This window comes from Toxorhynchites rutilus, chromosome 2 (genome assembly GCF_029784135.1).
Source record: "Toxorhynchites rutilus septentrionalis strain SRP chromosome 2, ASM2978413v1, whole genome shotgun sequence".
NCBI classification, from domain to species: domain Eukaryota; kingdom Metazoa; phylum Arthropoda; class Insecta; order Diptera; family Culicidae; genus Toxorhynchites; species Toxorhynchites rutilus.
In genome coordinates, this window is record NC_073745.1 from 274,913,385 (window position 1) to 274,933,120 (window position 19,736).

A 19,736-nucleotide genomic window follows, 5' to 3' on the forward strand; every position below is an offset into this window, starting at 1 on the left:
TTTGAAAGCATAGATAACCGTGGCAGTGTTCCGAGCTCTGCAATACAATTTTATTAATCAATGTTGAAGTTGTTAAAACTTACATTATAGACCCATTCAACGTAAAAATAATAATTGTATTGATATCAACACAGTTTTATTTTATTGAATTTCATGACATGAAACGCTATGACTCAGGGATAACATTTCATTGAATGGTTTTTCTAGCTGTTTCGATGATGTTGTCTGGCATCAGTGTCGAAAAAATAACGATGCTTTCACAAATACAATCAAAACCATTGTGGAAAATTGTCAAAGGAAAATTTAACTTTCAGAACACTAGCTCGAGTTTTCCGACGTTTTTCACTATACAGTGCGACAGCAGATGAAAATTTAATATTTTGTGAGTAATCGATTAGAGTTTGGTTGATATTACTTGATGGGATGTGTGCGAAAACGATCATTTTCTTCACACTGTTCCGCAAAAGTATTGATTTTCGGGCGAGGGGTAAGGGAGGGAGATGAAAGAAATGAGCGCAATTGTGGCAGCCATTTGTGGCTTCCTTCCACCTTCACCTTAAGTAAGCTCTCGATTCTGCTCTAGGTTTCCCAAGCTCCCTCGACAAATTGTTTCTTTAATGTATTATTTTCGAGACTAGCGGATTCTCAAGAGTTCAACAGTATAGGTGAGACCATACCAACACTGAGTTGATGTTCACCCAGAGTAAGAATGCTTTTGATTAATTAATTTTTGTTTGTTATTATCTATTATTAAGTTTGCCTAAACACCAGCTTCTACTCTAGTTCTCCTCTGTATATACGCATATAGGTCTTATCTATGTGCATAATATATTAACAGCTTCTTCCTACTGATCCTTACTTTACTTGTGTAAATATTTGCTTTCCTTATTCGTTACCGCTTTTTTCTCTTCTAATCTGTTCGCCTATGTTTATTCTACTAATTTTGTCGTACTTTTTCAAAACTCTTGCTGCGAGTAAGATAGATCGACCGTTTGCTGCGTCCCAAAACATCCCTATACAGAAGATGTTAAAAAAATAGGCATTTGTCTAACGCTTGAAATCACATGCACATACGAATGGTACTGTTTATGCAATGCTAGTTCTGCGAGAAGTACACCCAATCGAATGAAGATACGTTTACAAAGAACGTTTTGCACTCCGAATTTCAATTGAAATCTCTTTAATACAAAAAAACAATGTATACCACAACAATACTAATTATAATACCTACACTTTCCGGCCAATCCTCTATTGCAACTTACTCACACTATCTGCAGAGGAATCGGACATGGATCGCGTGTTCAAACTTCCGAGCACCACCTTCATCGGCGGCAAGGATAAGTTTCTTCCCCTGCGGGATATCCTCAGCCGATTGGAGAAAGCTTACTGCAACAAAATCGGAGTCGAGTTCATGTTCATCAACTCACTGGAACAGTGCAACTGGATTCGCGAACGGTTCGAAACACCCAACATCATGAACTACTCGAACGAAGAGAAACGACTGATTCTGGCGCGTGTGACCCGGGCCACCGGATTCGAGGCGTTCCTCGCGAAGAAATTCTCCTCGGAGAAACGTTTCGGTCTGGAGGGCTGCGAGATTATGATTCCCGCGATGAAGGAGGTGATTGACGTTTCAACCAGACTCGGGGTGGAATCGATCATCATGGGGATGCCGCATCGTGGACGGCTGAACGTGTTGGCTAATGTGTGCCGCAAGCCGTTGAATCAGATTTTCACCCAATTCGCAGGACTGGAAGCCGCTGATGATGTGAGTATTATGGTGATTGCGGTGACTGAACTGTGACGAAATGTTTGTTTTTAGGGTTCCGGTGATGTGAAGTATCATTTAGGTACGTACATCGAGCGTTTGAATCGTGTTACAAACAAGAATATCAGACTGGCCGTTGTCGCTAATCCATCACATTTGGAGGCTGTTGATCCTGTTGTACAGGGCAAAACCCGGGCGGAACAATTCTATCGTGGTGACGGTGAGGGTAAGAAGGTTATGTCCATTCTGTTGCATGGTGATGCTGCTTTCTGTGGGCAAGGAGTCGTATACGAGACAATGCATTTGTCCGATTTGCCGGATTACACCACCCATGGTACGATCCATATAGTAGTGAACAACCAGATTGGCTTCACTACCGATCCTCGACATTCGCGTTCTTCGCCATACTGTACTGATGTTGCGCGCGTCGTGAACGCTCCTATCTTCCACGTCAACTCGGATGATCCAGAGGCCGTTATGCATGTGTGTAAAGTAGCTGCTGAGTGGCGTGCTACCTTCCACAAAGACGTCGTTATCGACATCGTTAGTTATCGCCGCAATGGACACAATGAAATTGATGAGCCCATGTTTACACAACCACTTATGTACAAGAAAGTTCGCGGTACTAAGCCTGTTTTGGATATCTACGCAAATCAACTCATTTCTGAAGGCGTGGTTACCGCTGAGGAAGTTAAGAGCGTCAGGGATAAATATGACAAGATTTGCGAGGAAGCTTTCGAACAGGCTAAAAATGAGACCCACATTAAGTACAAGGATTGGATTGATTCACCATGGTCTGGATTCTTCGAGGGCAAAGATCCGCTGAAAGTTGCTCCTACCGGTGTTATCGAGGAAACCCTGGTTCACATTGGTAATCGGTTCTCTTCACCGCCCCCCAATGCCGCTGAATTCGCCATACACAAAGGTCTGATGCGTGTCCTGGCTGCCCGAAAGGAAATGGTTGATAACAAGACGGTTGATTGGGCATTGGCTGAAGCCATGGCTTTCGGATCCCTTTTGAAGGAAGGTATTCATGTTCGACTGTCAGGTCAAGACGTTGAGCGTGGTACCTTCTCTCATCGTCATCATGTACTGCATCATCAGACCGTCGACAAGGCCACATACCGGCCGCTATGTCATTTGTACCCCGACCAGGCACCATACACAGTGTGCAATAGTTCACTGTCTGAGTTCGGTGTTCTTGGATTCGAGCTTGGCTACTCAATGACTAATCCGAATGCCCTCGTCATCTGGGAGGCCCAATTTGGTGACTTCAACAACACTGCTCAGTGCATCATTGATCAGTTTATCTCGTCTGGCCAAGCCAAATGGGTTCGCCAAAGTGCCCTTGTCATGTTGTTGCCTCACGGTATGGAAGGCATGGGACCAGAGCACTCATCCGCACGTGTAGAACGTTTCCTGCAAATGTGCTCAGACGATCCGGACTATTTCCCCCCGGAATCGGAAGAATTCGCAATTCGCCAACTGCACGACATCAACTGGATTGTTGCCAACTGTTCGACACCAGCAAACTATTTCCACATCATGCGTCGGCAGATTGCTTTGCCGTTCCGCAAACCATTGGTCCTGTTAACGCCCAAATCGCTACTGCGTCATCCAGAAGCCAAGAGCCCCTTCAGTGAGATGACGGATGGAACCGAGTTCCAGAGGTAATTCCCAAGAGTATCTTGAAGCAGCTATTGCATGCCATCGTGGAATCGTGAAGAGTGGTAGTTTTGTTTCTTATCACAAAATATTAGATCGTATTTTTTTTAAATTTTGTCATTAGGGTGCCTAGTTCCATTTTGGTCCAAGAAATCGGTTTTCCCCTTTTTTCCAAAAACAACTTTTTATTCAAACATTAAAGCCATTTTTGAGAAAAAAATTATACATATTTTCGAGAAAAAAAAAGAATTTTATTTTCGCAATTATTAATTGTATTTGTTTTTTTATTGCTTAGTTGGTTTTTGACTTAATCACTCTTTTTTTTTCTTGGAGGCTGATGTGTTTTCACATAACTATACAAAAAATCAGAAAAGTGTTTTTTTGCTATTATTTTATGATTTTTAAAAGTTAGCCGATGGTTTGGAAGATCAAATTTTACCCTTTTTCCCAAAAATGACTTTTTTTTATTTGGGAACTTTTTTTTTATTTATTTTTTTTTATTTTTGAACTACTGAACCGGTTCATATGATCGACATATCAAACTAAAGCCGGTTTGCAAAAACAAATACTATTTGCAGCAAAATACAGCTATACAAATTAATCATCTCTCCTCATTTAGTCTTTTTTTTTGGAACAATATGCTTCATAGTCAATCGAAGTCGAAATTGATCAGCGGTTGATACATGCCATGGAATGGCCGTCAAAGCACTAGAAAAACTTGCTCGTCCTGGCTAACCTCAGTTTTTATTTTACTACCATACCGATCTGGCGTAGTGGTAACATCCATGCCTCTCACGCTGAAAGTCACGAGTTCAATTCTCACTCCCGACATTCTTCCAAAAAAGGAAGTAAAAGTGACGAATCAGCCAAATGAGTTGAAAATCACTATAATACAGATAAAAAAAATATGAATCCCCCATCTTCTACAAAACCACGCAAACTCAGGGCACAAAAACTTTGTACTAAAGATTTTGATGCATTCTAAAATAATATAATAAGGATAATAAGGATTCAAAAGCGGATTGGTTTTTATATTTTTTTTCCTGGAAAAGTGATGATAAAGAGACTTAAAAAAAGAGTGATGATATAGAGGCTTCCGCGGACTTTTTAGTTCATTCGCTGCTACTCTTAAGCCTAGAAAACGATTCTAAACACTCGGCCTTCAAAAAAGCCATTTCGAAAGCTTTGCTCCCGCCTTCTGGTCGTCGTTCACAATAAGTCATCCCGATACCATTTTTCTCGAACATTCATTCAATATTGTCTCCGAGATAAAAAAAAAAGGCATCAAAATGTGGCACATTGTTTTCGAGAGCGTTGGAAATGTAATTTTGTTAAGAGATACGGAAAAACTACTTGGTGATTCAGCAATTTCAGTGTTTTAGTATCGCTCCAGACAGTGAGCAATGAACAATCCATACAATTCACAATCTCAAAAACGAAATTCAATTTTTTGCAGATGTATTATCTTTTCAAAGAAGACTTGTTTGAATAGGTTTTTTAGTTTGATATGTCGATCATCTAAATCGATATAGTAATTCAAAAGTTATAAATTATTGAAAAAAGTCATCACTGGAAAAAAGAGAGAAACAATTGATTTTTTGAACTACCCTCAACTGAAAATAAGCACCTTAATAAAAAAAAACCTGTATAATATTTTGTGATAAAGTACAAAACTACCACTTTTCACGAAAATCTGAGAACCACTACATCGGTTTGGCATGGAATGGCTGAAAGTATAACTCACCATATTAAATCTGATTAAATATTTATTCACAGAATTATTCCGGACGCTTCCGCTGCCTCGGAAAATCCATCCAAGGTAAAGAAATTAATATTCTGCTCTGGACGCGTGTACTACGACATTCTTAAGGCTCGTCGTGAACGTAAACTTGACTCGGAGATTGCCATCAGTCGATTGGAACAGGTATTGTTCGCTCTTCGCGGGAAAAATCTTATTTCATAGCTTCCAACTGTTCACGATTGCCTTTTTTAGATTTCTCCATTCCCCTACGATCTGATTAAGGCTGAATGTGCCAAATATCCGAACGCCGAGCTAGTCTGGGCTCAGGAAGAGCACAAGAACCAGGGCTACTGGACATATATTGAACCTCGCTTCGACACCGCGGTTAACTCAACCCGCGAGCTAAGGTAAGCTTCAGCGCTTAGTTGCACTCACTCTTAATCATTCAATACCATTCCCTACAACCCCTATTATTCCTATCCTTCGGACCGGTACCATGTTCGACAAAATTTCGCTATATTTTGTATAGTATTCATCACAAAAATTGGCATCCTCTAGAACAGGGACCGATACTTGTTTCTATGTCTTAGAGAAAAAAAAATCACGTCCCTCAATCTGACATCTCTCTAGCACCACAAAATACTACTACTTCTCGCACCTTCTTTCACTACGTTTTTCTCTTCTGCCACATCTTCTATTAGTGTTTACAGTCAATTATTCAATCTCAGTCCGCACTTATCGGAATAATTCGCAGCCACTTATAATATGCATCATTCGTATATTTTTATACATATTTTGACACTTTGAGCAGCTTTTTTTTTGAATTATTTTTGGTGATCGTTGTTGTATTGAGTTATTTTTTTATCACAGTAGTTTGCTTTTCTGCTCTGCCGCGCGCGCTCTGAACTTGTTCCCTTTTCTACCCTGCGCTGATCGGTTTTGGAGACTCATTACAAAAACATATTTTCATTATAAATAAAATAAGTTTTTCTCATCTTGTTATCCGAGCATTTCCAAATGATCACCAAAATCGTTCCGCCGCTTTTCTCTTTGTATATTTTCCAATGTTTGTTTGATATTTGTTCTGAAGTGGTTATGATTTCCGTTATCCCTGATTTTCCATTCTCATTGTCATTCCGATTGTGGAACCCGCTGTAGTAACTACCAGCCACATCAAACAAATTTCAACTCAGTACCATACAGAACAAAAAAAAAACAATTCCCTTTGCCCCCAGAAACTAATGCGTCAAATAGAAAAATATTACCTGAGATATATTAATAGAGGACAAACCTAGGCACATCCTTTCTCCCTCCTTTTGCAGTGATGATGATGACGATCGAGTAGCACGCGCTCAGGCTAATGTTGCAAAATTACAAAGTACCGCCACCACAGCTGCTACTGGAACCCGAAGCACATCAGCAACATCCCCAACAGCAGCGTCATCATCGTCAAAATCAAAAGAATTTCCCTCTACATTCTCTTCTTGGCTCGGGCGTCTTTTCGGTTCGCAGAAGACGACTCAAGTTTCCTCCCTTCCTACTTCCCAAAGCGAAATTTCTGGCTCACCAAACACTTCTTTAGTCCCTTCCTCCAACATTACTAACAACACAGTTATCGCAAGTAATAATAATCATCATGATCGTAATGATAAACGTATTGACAGTGTGCAAGAAAAGCTTGTGCAGCAGAAATCCAGCCAGGGATTCGAAATCCAGCAGGGTAGCTTCAATGCGCCATCCGAAGGTATCCCGAAAGGCCACAAAGTGAAGATTTCAGCGAGACCGCTTAGGTGAGAGAACGATCTGCCATTGCCTTCACTGGCAGGCGCTGTCGTGTCGCTGTGTCGGCAAAACTCGGTTAGCTGACAGAGCCAGCTATATGTATAAATCAAATACTAAAATTAGAGAGTTCACTTTCGTTGTTACTTTTCCATACTTACTTAATTTTTTTTCTCTTCTATGCGTTGAATATTCCAATGGTTTTCGTGGAAACCGGGTCGTTCGAAAAACGCATTTTCTTATTCGTCTATGCTTTCATGAGTTCCGTAATTGTTCCGTTGCTCTACTACCTAATCGCTTTTGTTTCATTCTTGATCCTTGTTTTGTTCTGATTGGATTTGATTGAATTGGCCGATACACCAGATGTTTTGTTTTTGTTTCTTCAAAAATAGAATTTACTGAAAATTGTGAGATTTTTTATGATTTTTTCCTCTATCCACAATAAAACGCTGACTCCTGCGCACACGAAATACACGAACACAATTTCTTCCGTTCACACTATATATAAACGAAATAAAACTTTAAAGATTATATACTGAGAGTACGTTATGCTGCCAATTTCATCTAATTGTTGATTCGACCATTCGATGTAAATATTTGTTTCATATTCCTGTTCACATTTAAGACACAAGATAAACAAATTATATTATATAACCCAGTACATAAGCGTGTCACCAACCCACATCTGATATTTGTGACTAACTTTGGATGTAGTGATTGCTTAACAATATTTTTTGCATATTTAGCCAATAACATATAAATTTGACGAGCTCTAACATTGAAGTCGGAAACTTATACAGATGATTCTCATTATTTCATTATTTGGTTCTTTATATATTCTCATCGATTGGCGATAATATTATTTGATTTCCATAATTACGAGCAGAAAAATATGTATATTTGAGAAGTAGTTGAACATTTTTACAACTTTAGATAACTTTTTCGCTAGATACGTACAGACGACGCCTTCAACGTCTTTAAAAAATACCTCTGGAAGATTTTCCGATAATAATTAGATTTATCTCACTCAGCTCTATTCGTGCTCAGTATGTTGTAAGGTTGCAAAGTGAGATACTTATCTTCAACATGGGTCGAATATCCGCCCGTTAATGTTCCCTCGCGTTCCCAAATAAAATGACAGGAACATTAAGTTCCTGTCATTTTATTTATTTACTATAATATATAATTCTATTATGAGATTAGATCTTCTTGATTTCGCCAATTTATGGATGTTGGATAAGCCGCAAGTCGGTGGTTCACCCTCCTTCTACAACAAGAATTTCATAATAATTTGTACATGCACCTGGCATATTTTGGACGGGGTCGGTGTGTGTTGGACCCTAGACATGGAGGATTTCTCTAACTTTTGGAATATTTCAGCCATGAGTGAAATATTTCGCACGGAAAGAGGGTGTTGTCTGTACTGAAAAAAGGTATGTTTAACCCTTTGCGATCGTTTGTCTGCTCTCAGCCACAACAGCAAGGAGGCATCTAATCTTATACTTTACGCAACAATATATCAGTTCACACTTTTTATAAACGAACTTTGATGTCTAGTGAATTTGTTCACGAATAGAAACGATGATGTTATGAAATATACTCGGTATTCAGTATAAACAAAAATTGTCAACCATGCTTGATGAAAGGCTGATATGAAAAACTACATGTATTACCAATTGGCAAATTGATTATTTTTGTGATACATGTGGAACCCAGGATTGCATTTTGGAGACAGTTTCGGAAGATATCACATAACAATTATAGCATACTAGCTGACCCGGCAAACTTCGTCCCGCCCAAAATTTATTTTTCGTTATCACATCCACGTTTTCTTACTAAGCGCACGTTCGTGGGTCCAATCGCAGAACTGCTCATTGATTGATCTTCTAATCTACCATTTAAATTTATCTTTTACTATAAAATTCCTAGTATAGGGCGGCCTCGATCATATACAGTTTCGGATCTATTTTCACTGTGTATAATCGAGTCGATTTTTTTATTTTTAATCGTTTTTATGCATATATTTTTCGTTTTTTGAATATAAGAGATAAATTTTGTTTTTGATTCATCCCCATAAAGTCATAGAATATCTTTTTCATATGAAAAAAATCAGGATTCATTCGGGAGATGATAGTGGATCATATATGATGAAAAAAATCCTTCTACACATATGTTTGAATTTCAACAATGACAGAGTTATAGAACTTTTTGTTTGTTTCGGACTATGTTGCCTCAAACTGGCGCTTTTTTAAAATGTACGCTACAGAAAACGATTTTGTTGCTTCCATTAAAAAGATGAGAAAATTTAGTACAGGATATAGTTGTGAAACCTCTAAACCAGTGGATTTAAATAACATTTTAGAAGTGAAAAACTTAAAAGTCAGTATTTTTTAATGTTGAATTATTAATTTTATCCTAAAAATTCATATTGAACTTGATTGTCTCTATCAATAAAATTAAAGCTTTCTAACCACTCTACAATTTGTTCTTTGACACCCACTTCTATCTATCTTAATTTCGCTGCAATATCGATATAAACAATTCCTGGTGAAAATTCAAGAAAAATCTTCAAAAATTACGATTTTGACCCCAGTATACATTTAAAAGCCACTTAAATTTGACCTTAACGTTGAATGGTAATATGTTAATATATTTGAAATATAAAAAAACCTTTTTTTTCAAACTGTATATAATCGAGTCTAAAATTGTATACAATCGAATCACATACAGGTCGGACTCGACAAATATGGCTTATTTCAAGAAGAAATGTAACCTTTCAACGTTAAGGTGTAATTTAAGAAGCTTATTCATGTACAGTGCACAATGGTCCAGGAGATGCATTTAAGTGGAAATTATCATTTCGAGCTTGACAGTTATTCTCTAGACAAAAACTGTCTTAGACAAAGTTGTTACTCATGATAGAGCGCTCGTTTTTATGTTGTCAAAAATAGGGTGACCAAAATTGTCGATGAAATAAAAAATCTATCTTTATAGATAGAGGTAAACATAGTTCGACAATGTTGTAGCCCCAAATATTTGAGACATCTTTGTAGAACAAAGTTTGTCTCTATTTGTCTGTCTAAATAATCATGAAAAAAAACTGTTTTCTTGCTCTAATTTTCATATTTCAAATTCTACATACAAACTGTCTTCGAAAGACTTTTAGAGCTTATTAGTACAAACATTTTTCAATGCAGAACTTGTCAATATCTCAACTTTACTCAAAGTTATTTATATTTCTTCCCAAAAAACACGCTCTTTTCATTTGTTTGTCAATTTTTCTGGGGCAAACATAAAAAATGTTTGTTGACGGAACTTGAATGAACAGATTTCACTCTATATAATATGTGATTTTCAAAACTATGTTATTTTTTGTGTTTGAGTAAATTAAAATTGAAATCACGAGTTTTTGGATGAAAACCCATCGATAACTTTGAGCAGGATTAAGATATTGACATGTTCTGCATGGCAAAATGTTGGTATTGATAAGCTCTAAAAGTCGTGCGAAGACCATTTTGATGTAGAATCTTAAATATAAAAGTTAGAGTAATAAAACCGTTTTTTTCATAGAACTTGTCTATATCTTAATCCTACTCAAAGTTATTGATGGTTCTTTACCCAAAAACTCATGATTTTCAATTTTAATTTACTCAAACACAAAAAATAACATAGTTTTGAAAATCACATATCATGTAGAGTGAAATATGATCTTTCAAATGCCGCTAATAAACTTTATAAACGTTTGCCCCAGAAAGAATGACAAACAAATGAAAAGAGCATGTTTTTTGGGAAGAAATATCAATAACTTTGAGTGAAGTGGAGATATTGACAAGTTCTGACAAGTATCGAAAGTATCGAAAAGTATCGAAAAATGTTTGTATTAGTAAGCTCTAAAAGTCTTTCGAAGACAGTTTGCATGAAAAATTTGAAATATAAAAGTTAGAGCAAAAAAACAGTTTTTTCATGGTGACCCTAACGTAACTTAGAAAAAGGCGCTATATCGGTTATTTCAAGAGATAGAGAAAAACTTTGTTCTACAAAGATGACTCAAATAATTGGGACTACAACGTTGTCGAACTATGTTTACCTCTATCTATAAAGATAGATTTTTTATTTCATCGACAATTTTGGTCACCCTATTTTTGACAACATAAAAACGAGCGCTCTATCATGAGTAACAACTTTGTCTAAGACAGTTTTTGTCTAGAGAATAACTGTCGAGCTCTAAATGCTAATTTCCACTTGAATGCATCTCCTGAACCATTGTGCAGTGGGGTGAAAATCGCGATTTTTGGAGATTTTGCTCGAATTCTCACCAGAAATTTTTTATATCGATATTGCAGCCAAATTAAGAAAGATAGTAGTTGGGTGTCAAAGAACAAATTGTAGAGCGGTTAGAGAGCTTCAATTCAATTGATAGAAACAATCAATAAAAAAATGTACAATCAATAAAAAGAATTAGGATGACATCAATAATAACACATTAAAAATAAAAAACTTTTAAGTTTTTCACATCCAAAAGGTCATTAATATCCATTAATTTAGGTGTTTCACTACTATATCCTGTACTAAATTTTCTCATCTTTCAAATAAAGGCAACATAATCGTCTTCCGTAGTGTACTTTGCAATGTAGAGCTAGTTTGAGGCAACAGAGTCCGAAACAAAAAAAAGTTCTATTACTCTGTCATAGTTGAAATTCGAACATATGCTTAAAACGATATTTTTCATCAAAAATCATGAATTTTTATATTTTGATTCACACTAACACGCATTGATATTCAATTCTGATGATTTAAATATCATGGCGAAAATGAAGAGGCAATGTAAAATGAACTTCATAGAATGTTCCCGTTGATGTTCATTCCACTCGTTTTCATTGATGGTATTGTTTCATATTTAATGATAATCGCTTGAGCAGTAGGTTGTCAATACAAGGTAGGTTGAAATTCGCCGTATTTGAATGTTGTAAACGTGAATATCTTCGGCACTGGTTAGAATATGTTTGGTTGAAATGTGTATTATTTTTATGGGACCCCCTATCCATTCCGGAGAAGGGAGGGGTGTCATACCATCATAGAAACATGTCTCGTACCCAAAAACCCTCACATGCACAATTTTGGTTCCGTTCAGATTAGTATAGTTCCTCGCTGTGGTGGTTGAGAGCAGACTAGCGACTGCAAAGGGTTAATGTATGTCTCGTCCAGCAGCGTAGTGTGCGGGTGGCAAACCCGGCATTTGCAGGAGCCACTGACCCTTTGGGGCACCAACATACTAGAATTTTCAATAGCAATTTCTTCCCCGTATTATATTTCATCTTTCAATTGAATAAAAAAAACATTCATCATAAGTAGTTGCTTCTGTCCGTACATGAAACCAATAACCTCTCTTTGATTTTCGCAAAATTGAAACACTCGGCATCACATCAACACAAAGTAGAATTTCAGCAGCTTTTCACCTACAATGATAACTTTCTTTGGTACTGTACAAGAAATGTTCAAATATTTCAACAGTTCAACTACACGTTGGAATGTAGTTATTGTGTCTTCGGGAGTGTCATTGAAAGGGCATTCGATAAAAGATGATCGTCAAAACGGCAAGGCATTTGTCTGCTTTTTTGATCTCACTGATTTAACAGATTCGACCAAATACAACAGTGCTACTGAATCAAATAGATTTTAAATTTCTTTGTCTTCCGGAACATTGGGAATGAACTCTAAATAGTATGGACCTGGGTCATGCGGATAGAATCAAATTGATTGTCAAAAAGTATCCAATAGAAATGTCAAAAGAGATCCAATAATCAGAAGGGGAAAAACTGTTACTTTTCTTACAATAATCCACTACATAGAGAAAGTATTGTTTTTAAATGCAAAAATAATAGAATTCACAAAAATTAATGAGCCTAATTTCTTCATCAATTGATGCTGGCGTAAGGTGGACAAGTGGTTGATTTATATACATAGTTACATTTTGAATTTCAGATTCAAAATGTATAAGAACTGTTATAAGAACATCTTCTACATGTTATTCTATAATATTTAAGCCACCCTATGGCAATGAATTCTGATCAAAAGTGGAAAAGGGAAACAAAAACCGAAAATCATACATGATTCCGCGTGTGGATGTAATTTTAGCTGCTTCGATATTAAGCATTTTGAGTGGTTTTAAATCAAAATTCAATTCGCTGAAGGTTATACTTCGGTTTGTGAGTTAACAGAGAAGCGATATTAGATATGTACGGAAAAGTTAATTCATTTTTAAGTGGAAAATTTAAATTGTTGAAATAATTTTACTGGTGGGGTAAAACGGACAGTTGCCAGTGGGAGTGAGATGGACTGTGAAAAGTCTGTTTAATCTATTCCTAAGGAATGCCCTGCGTCTATAAATGGAAATCGAATCGCCAAATTTGGACTGTTTAGAAGCTGACGGGAACCAAAAGCAAAATAATTGAGGGTCTGCACGTCTATACTGCTGAAAAGCACGATATTACTTCTAGGTGGATTAATTCGATTTTTTCATCGGATGAGTTCAAACCTTGGTTGAATAAAATTATTCCTCTCGCGACCTGTCCATATTACCCGCATCGAAAAAAAAGTTGTACTGTTTTAATTTCAGTAAAAAACATTGAAAAACACTTTTTTGTAAAATATTTGACCAATTAGGTAGTAAAACAGTATATTGAATTGCAAGAAGCTGAATCAAAGTTTTGGCAAACATGGGTTTCCAAAGATATAACTAAAGTTCTTCTTAACACGTTCGTTTTACCTCCACCTTCCCTACTGTGTCAACGACGACCAAAAAAACCAAAAAACGTATCAAATCGTAGTAGTTTAGTATAATTTTTGAAGCCTACACATAAGACACCAGAACGAATCTGGCATAAAGAAGACGTTAACCTTTGAAGCAATTGATGTAAATGTACACGATGTTCTCGACCGGCAAAGGCGGGTTTTATTTATACGCTAAGATCATTGCAACAAAAATTGTGATACATTCTGATAATAAGATTCATTCGAAGTTTTCAACAACTGAGATTGATCCAACCATTGTTATTTGACGTTCATTCCTGTTATGTTTGCCGTCTGAGGTTTCAGCACGCACCGGGAAAACAATACTTCAGCTCTTCCTGAACTGCTTCCTGGTGTGCAATCGACAGATATTTATATTTGTGAAACTCTACAGGAGCGTTTCCAGAAAACGAAACAGACAGTGTTTCACCACTAGCTCGTTTTGCTGTTTTTTTAATGATTCACCTGCTATATATTTGCCCAGAGATACTATATATAACTTCTATCAACCAAATTGTGTTCTGTTAGTAAGAACAGTGTTTCCCCTAGCTTTTGATTCAATGATTTAGTGTTTCCTTTTTGTCGGCCTCAGTAATGCGCGGAACTGAATTGAACTTGCTAAACTCATTGTTGTATGCATCCTCCAAATCATGAGCGATTTGCTTCAATGCTTCCGAGTCCAAATCAAGCTTTCCGGCTTTCAGTAGTTTTACCTGCCATTTCTCCGTTTCTTTATGAATTTCATTATTTGATTTGAGGATGTTTTCGAACTTGATTGCCAGCCCAGCATTGACTGCGTTCATAGAAAAATGAATGAATGATATAAATACATTCAATTGGATACCTTACACTTGGCTTTAAGTGGAGTCAATTCTTTGGTTATCACCGGAAGTCATTCCACCAGGACACCAGCAAAAATATCCCATTGCTTTTCGGTGGACGTTGAGAATGCTTTGGTTGATGCTCTACGAACAGACGATTCTGGTTGGGCCAAAAAAGTGAATAAAAAAAGCCAGAGTCACGAAAACGTTTGTTCCTTTGATCGAAGAAACATTCGGCAGATGGTGTGAGGGGAAAAAAGTAGCAAGAAAACTTTTTTTTTCAATCAAAGTGCACTTGCAAAAAAGGTTTAATTGAGTCCGCATGGCCCAGGAGTGGACAAAGTGAATGAATCGTTACGATTAAAAGGCATGATCTTAGACGTAGCTAGTAAACTCCTTAAAGCCTCGCGTGCATCATTCGAGGAGATGAAGAAGGATGTATCTAATCATAACATTCAGTACGCCAAAGAAAAGTGTATTAAACTTGGTATCCCTGACAATTTTAAAGCTACTCGACCACGAAGAACGAAAAAAAAATTGCAGTTGAAACAGCGTGAAGAAGCTATAGCGGATATAGCATCAGATTTTTCGTTTATTACGGGAGACGGACTTAGATCTTTAAGCATGGAACAACTGATGCATGCTGCGTCAAAATTTGGAGGGAAGTTTTCTTCAGACGTTGATACAGAGGAACTTGTATCAGAGGCGGAAGTGTTCAAACGCAGATAAAGGACCTATTCCCTGACCTGACGCCTTGAGACATTATTCTCATATATTCTCTCGAAACAGTTTATTCTACATCGAGACGGCGGTACGAATTTTTCTGACGCTTCCAGTTACCTTCCAGTGGTATCGTGCCAACGCAGTTTTAGCATGTTTTTGGTTTCTATAAATTATAAGTTACACAGTAGCAAACGTGCAACCAGTGTGACCACGAAGACCTTTCTCCCCTCCCCAGAAAGCTTGAATTGATTAAAAATTATCTGCGTTCTAAGATGAAACAAGACCGACTCAATGTCTTGGCAATTCTTTCGATCGAGAAAGAATCGCTAGCAAACCTTGATTTAGATGCAATTGTGGATAATTTTGCTTCAGCTAAAGCACACAAAGCAAAGATTTGGCTAGAGAATAAGCGAAGCTGGTAATGATATTTCTATCCTCCCAAATTCGAATAAACTCCTCAGTGTGAACATTGGTAAAAGTGAGTAGTTTTCTCAAAATATATCAATCTCAAAACTAGTGAAAAAATCGAATAAAGTGGTATTTTTGGGGCGCCATTTTCGTAGTTTGCTGGAGACGTTGTATACCCTTATTATTACGCCGTTGGTCTCGTCGTCAAATACGATGCATTGCTGCACAACCATTCGGATTGGTTTGAAGTAATCCCTCACGGTCGGTCGTCTTGTTAAATATCAAACAGGAATATTCGAAGCTTGATTGAAGTTCTCTAAGAATATCAAACATTCCGATACCTGCCTGCGGTTCGCACATCGCACATCATTCCTTGGACAAGTCTGGTAAGCTATCGAGCAAGCAGTACTCTCGGGCATAATTCTCCGCTACGTTGAAGTTTACGAATACGGAGTGTTTAGGAATTTGATACTCACAGTACTTACGGAGGATCTGCTTCAAATATCGTCCATTGTCAGACAACATATAAAGCTTTCCCGTGGACTTAGATCTTATATCATTTTAGTTGGTTCACAGATGCGCGCTGAACCTTCCGATTCTTGGTGCAATATCAGCGCAATGTGAGTGTTGATAATGCTGATATTCAAGCAACAATCACGCTTTTTCGAGTAAGGGTTAGGAACTTCAATCCAAAGTACGTATAGCTTACGCCTGACCGAAGGTTTTTTTATCATATGATCTAGATGTCAGCGTAAGGTAGAAACATTTTAGATCGATCTGGACTGGAGACTCCTCCAGGGTCAATCCTCTTGAACAGCCTCCTTGACATGTTGCATTCGAATTTTAGATATATCAAGTTATAATAGATCAACAAAAAACTAGGACTTGTTTGGTGGTACCCACTGGACTACCGACGCTACACGCATCAACGTTGATTATTTCATTTCAAAATATGTTTGGCTTCATAACTCGCTAGTTTATTTTACCGCTCCCCATCAATTACTCATCTCATTCCAGTTCAGATTTTTTGTTATTTCGTTGTTTTGCCTGGTTAGACAACAGCTGAATCAGTATTATACTTATAATATACAAATAGTTTGTGTGCATTTTTGTTGTCAATTCCTATTCGCCCGTTTGTTAACTAACAATTGCTGTGCTTCGCATAATTATACCATAAATTTCACTTGTTTTCGCTCATGCCACCATGTACCATGTACGATTGTTCATCATGTGACCATTAAAAAGTGTAGATAGCTACACTTTTCATTTGCATGTTTACCATATTTCGTTGAAACTTTAGAATGTTTTGAACGAATATATATATATATATATATATATATATATATATATATATATATATATATATATATATATATATATATATATATATATATATATATATATATATATATATATATATATATATATATATATATATATATATATATATATATATATATATATATATATATATATATATATATATATATATATATATATATATATATATATATATATATATATATATATATATATATATATATATATATATATATATATATATATATATATATATATATATATATATATATATATATATATATATATATATCACACAAATAAACTCACACAAATGCCTGTCTTCATCTTACGTCTTTTTATCTATTTTCGACTACTCTTACGCAACAAACAGCTACGTTGGCCGCCATTGTGCAGCATCGACCGCCACCGGTTCCAAGGCACAACACACGAAGGAGCTGAAGAACCTGCTGGACAACGCGATGGCCCTCTAAACGGGCGACATTTCCCTATCCAACCAACCAACACATACACAACACAAATTTAAGTTTTAATGCTACAAACTATACGTCGTAACAAGAGAATAATATCACTCAATTGAAAAGATACACAGTGCTACTGAAACTCTGCTTAGATCTAGGTATTTATTCATTATGCAGTGAAAAGGTAAAAGCAAACGGTATATTTGAACCCAAGTAGAAGAAAAATAGTATTTATTTATAGACCTATTTGACAAAGAATTTATCACGATAAGGTGAAATTGCTTTTTCATTTGCATAAGCAAAGCTGATGCAAAATGTATGTTTCAAATGTTTATTGTTAGAAAAGTAGCATAATTGAAACAGTAGTTATGTCGAACAATTGAAGGAATAAATTGGGACACATGCGAAAATATGGTGCCGATGGTTTGAGGCTTCATCTCTGTGTATCACCCTATGGCTTTATTCGAGGTGCACAGTGTGGAGCTGACTGAGGGTGGTAGAAACTTTCCAAATCTGAAGGTGCAAAAATGATATTAAACAAAACCGATCAGAGACATATGATGGCTCGATAGAGAAAGAATACAGTCAGTCATTTTAATTTTTTTTTAAATCAACCTTCAACATTTTTGAATGTATCTAAAATGCAAGTACTTTATTCCACAGTCCTAACCACAATCATTAATCATGGGTAAGCACTTTTCGAACGCGTTGTGTCGGTTCGAAACAAGCGAAGTGTACCGTTAAGTTCCCTTACACATCATTTTTTTCTTATTTTTCAAAAATATCTTTTCTAATTTTTGTCATGAAACTGATTCGTAGTTTTGAGTATTACAATCTGTCGATAGAGCGGATTTATTTTTGTCAGGAATTTAAAATTTTGGAATTGCTATAAAAAAATAAACGGATGAAACAAGAAATGCGTTTTAGTGACATATCACTTTTTTCCATTATTTATTTTTGCGTTCATTTGATTCAATTTTTTGCGACAAACTTCGTCAGACAAAAATTATGAGGAAATAAGTGAAGTTTAACACTGAAAACCAAAAGTCTTATATATGATAGATTTATCCAGAAATGTACACTCTGTACAACAGTGAATTTTATTGATTGGGTAGATACATTCAACTAGAGAGCTGACATTTTATGAAGCAAACTTAGATGAAATAAGCATACCGTAATAATATACACATTCTCGCAGCTCCAAAAAATAAACTGTACTATAAACTACTAATAACAAACATAATTACTTCTGCGACCACTGTGTATAAAATATGTATATTTTTGAGATAAGCACATACATCGTTGAAACATTTGCACATGATAAACTTGTTATAAAAACTTGATCGCACCAAAACAAAAGTGATATTATATCAGTTAGATGCTCTGAACACGTTTTCTTGACTATATCACAGCCTTGAATATCGGACGAGTCAATTGTCAATTATATCAATGATTAGGAGCACTATAACCGGTGAGTCACAAGTAGAGGGGCTAAATTCATGTCGCGTTTTCTACCACACGCGCTAGACAGAGTAAGAGACAAATAGCTGTGTGTGGTTTTAGTTCTCTTTGTGGGCGTTGTTCGTGCTTGGACAGCATCCGAAATCGGAGGTGGCGAGGCACTTTTTGACGAAGGGCCACAAAAAAAATCCACGATTTATAACATGATCACTCGATTCTATGCTGGAAAGCCTATGGCCAACAACAAAAAACCGGTTCGATCGAGCGAAATAAGCACCTCCAAGCGGACTAAATCGAAAGCTGCCGCCTGCACCAGGAAGCTGGCGAAAAAGATCGACATGTCGCAGAACACGGTGGTCAGAATCCAAGAAGCGGACGGCGTGAAACGACTCAAGCGAGCATCCAGACCAAAGTACAAGGAGAAGCAGCTGCAGGAAATCCCGGGGAAGTATCGAAAGCTGCGCCGGGTGTCCTCATCGTTATGGACGACGAAAATTACTTTTAATTCTCGAACAGTTCGACTGCTGGGAGTATGGAGTTCTATAGCGACGAGTTAGATAAGGTTAAATATGCCAGAAAAACCAGGTTCGAGCCAGGTTTATTGGGCGGTTTTCGCATATCTAACTGTGGTTGGTTGCTTTTGTTAAAAGGTACCATAAGGATGGAGACATTGTGTTCTAGCCGAACCTAGTCCAAACGTACACTGTATGGACTTGTGAAAATACAATAAAGAGTTGAATTTAGAAAAAAACTTTTTTATCTATTGTGTTGTAGCCGGCGTAGGTGAAAGCAATAGTATC

At 36.7% G+C, this 19,736-nt stretch overlaps 1 protein-coding gene across 3 annotated transcripts in view; it reads left to right on the plus strand.

The window, feature by feature from the left end:
• LOC129770732 (2-oxoglutarate dehydrogenase complex component E1) overlaps positions 1–18,863 on the plus strand; it is a 44,006-nt gene extending 25,143 nt beyond the window's left edge. For 2 of the 3 annotated variants that reach the window (XM_055773759.1, XM_055773760.1), the window contains exons 6-10: positions 1,278–1,768; positions 1,823–3,438; positions 5,210–5,357; positions 5,427–5,581; positions 17,388–18,863. In XM_055773759.1, coding sequence (XP_055629734.1) covers positions 1,278–1,768; positions 1,823–3,438; positions 5,210–5,357; positions 5,427–5,581; positions 17,388–17,487 — 2,510 coding nt within the window. In that variant the 3' untranslated portion in view covers positions 17,488–18,863. Of the gene's footprint in view, positions 1–1,277; positions 1,769–1,822; positions 3,439–5,209; positions 5,358–5,426; positions 5,582–6,838; positions 6,965–17,387 lie in introns of all 3 variants that reach the window. The other variant, XM_055773758.1, reaches the window with a different exon arrangement.
• The last annotated feature ends 873 nt before the right edge of the window (positions 18,864–19,736 follow it).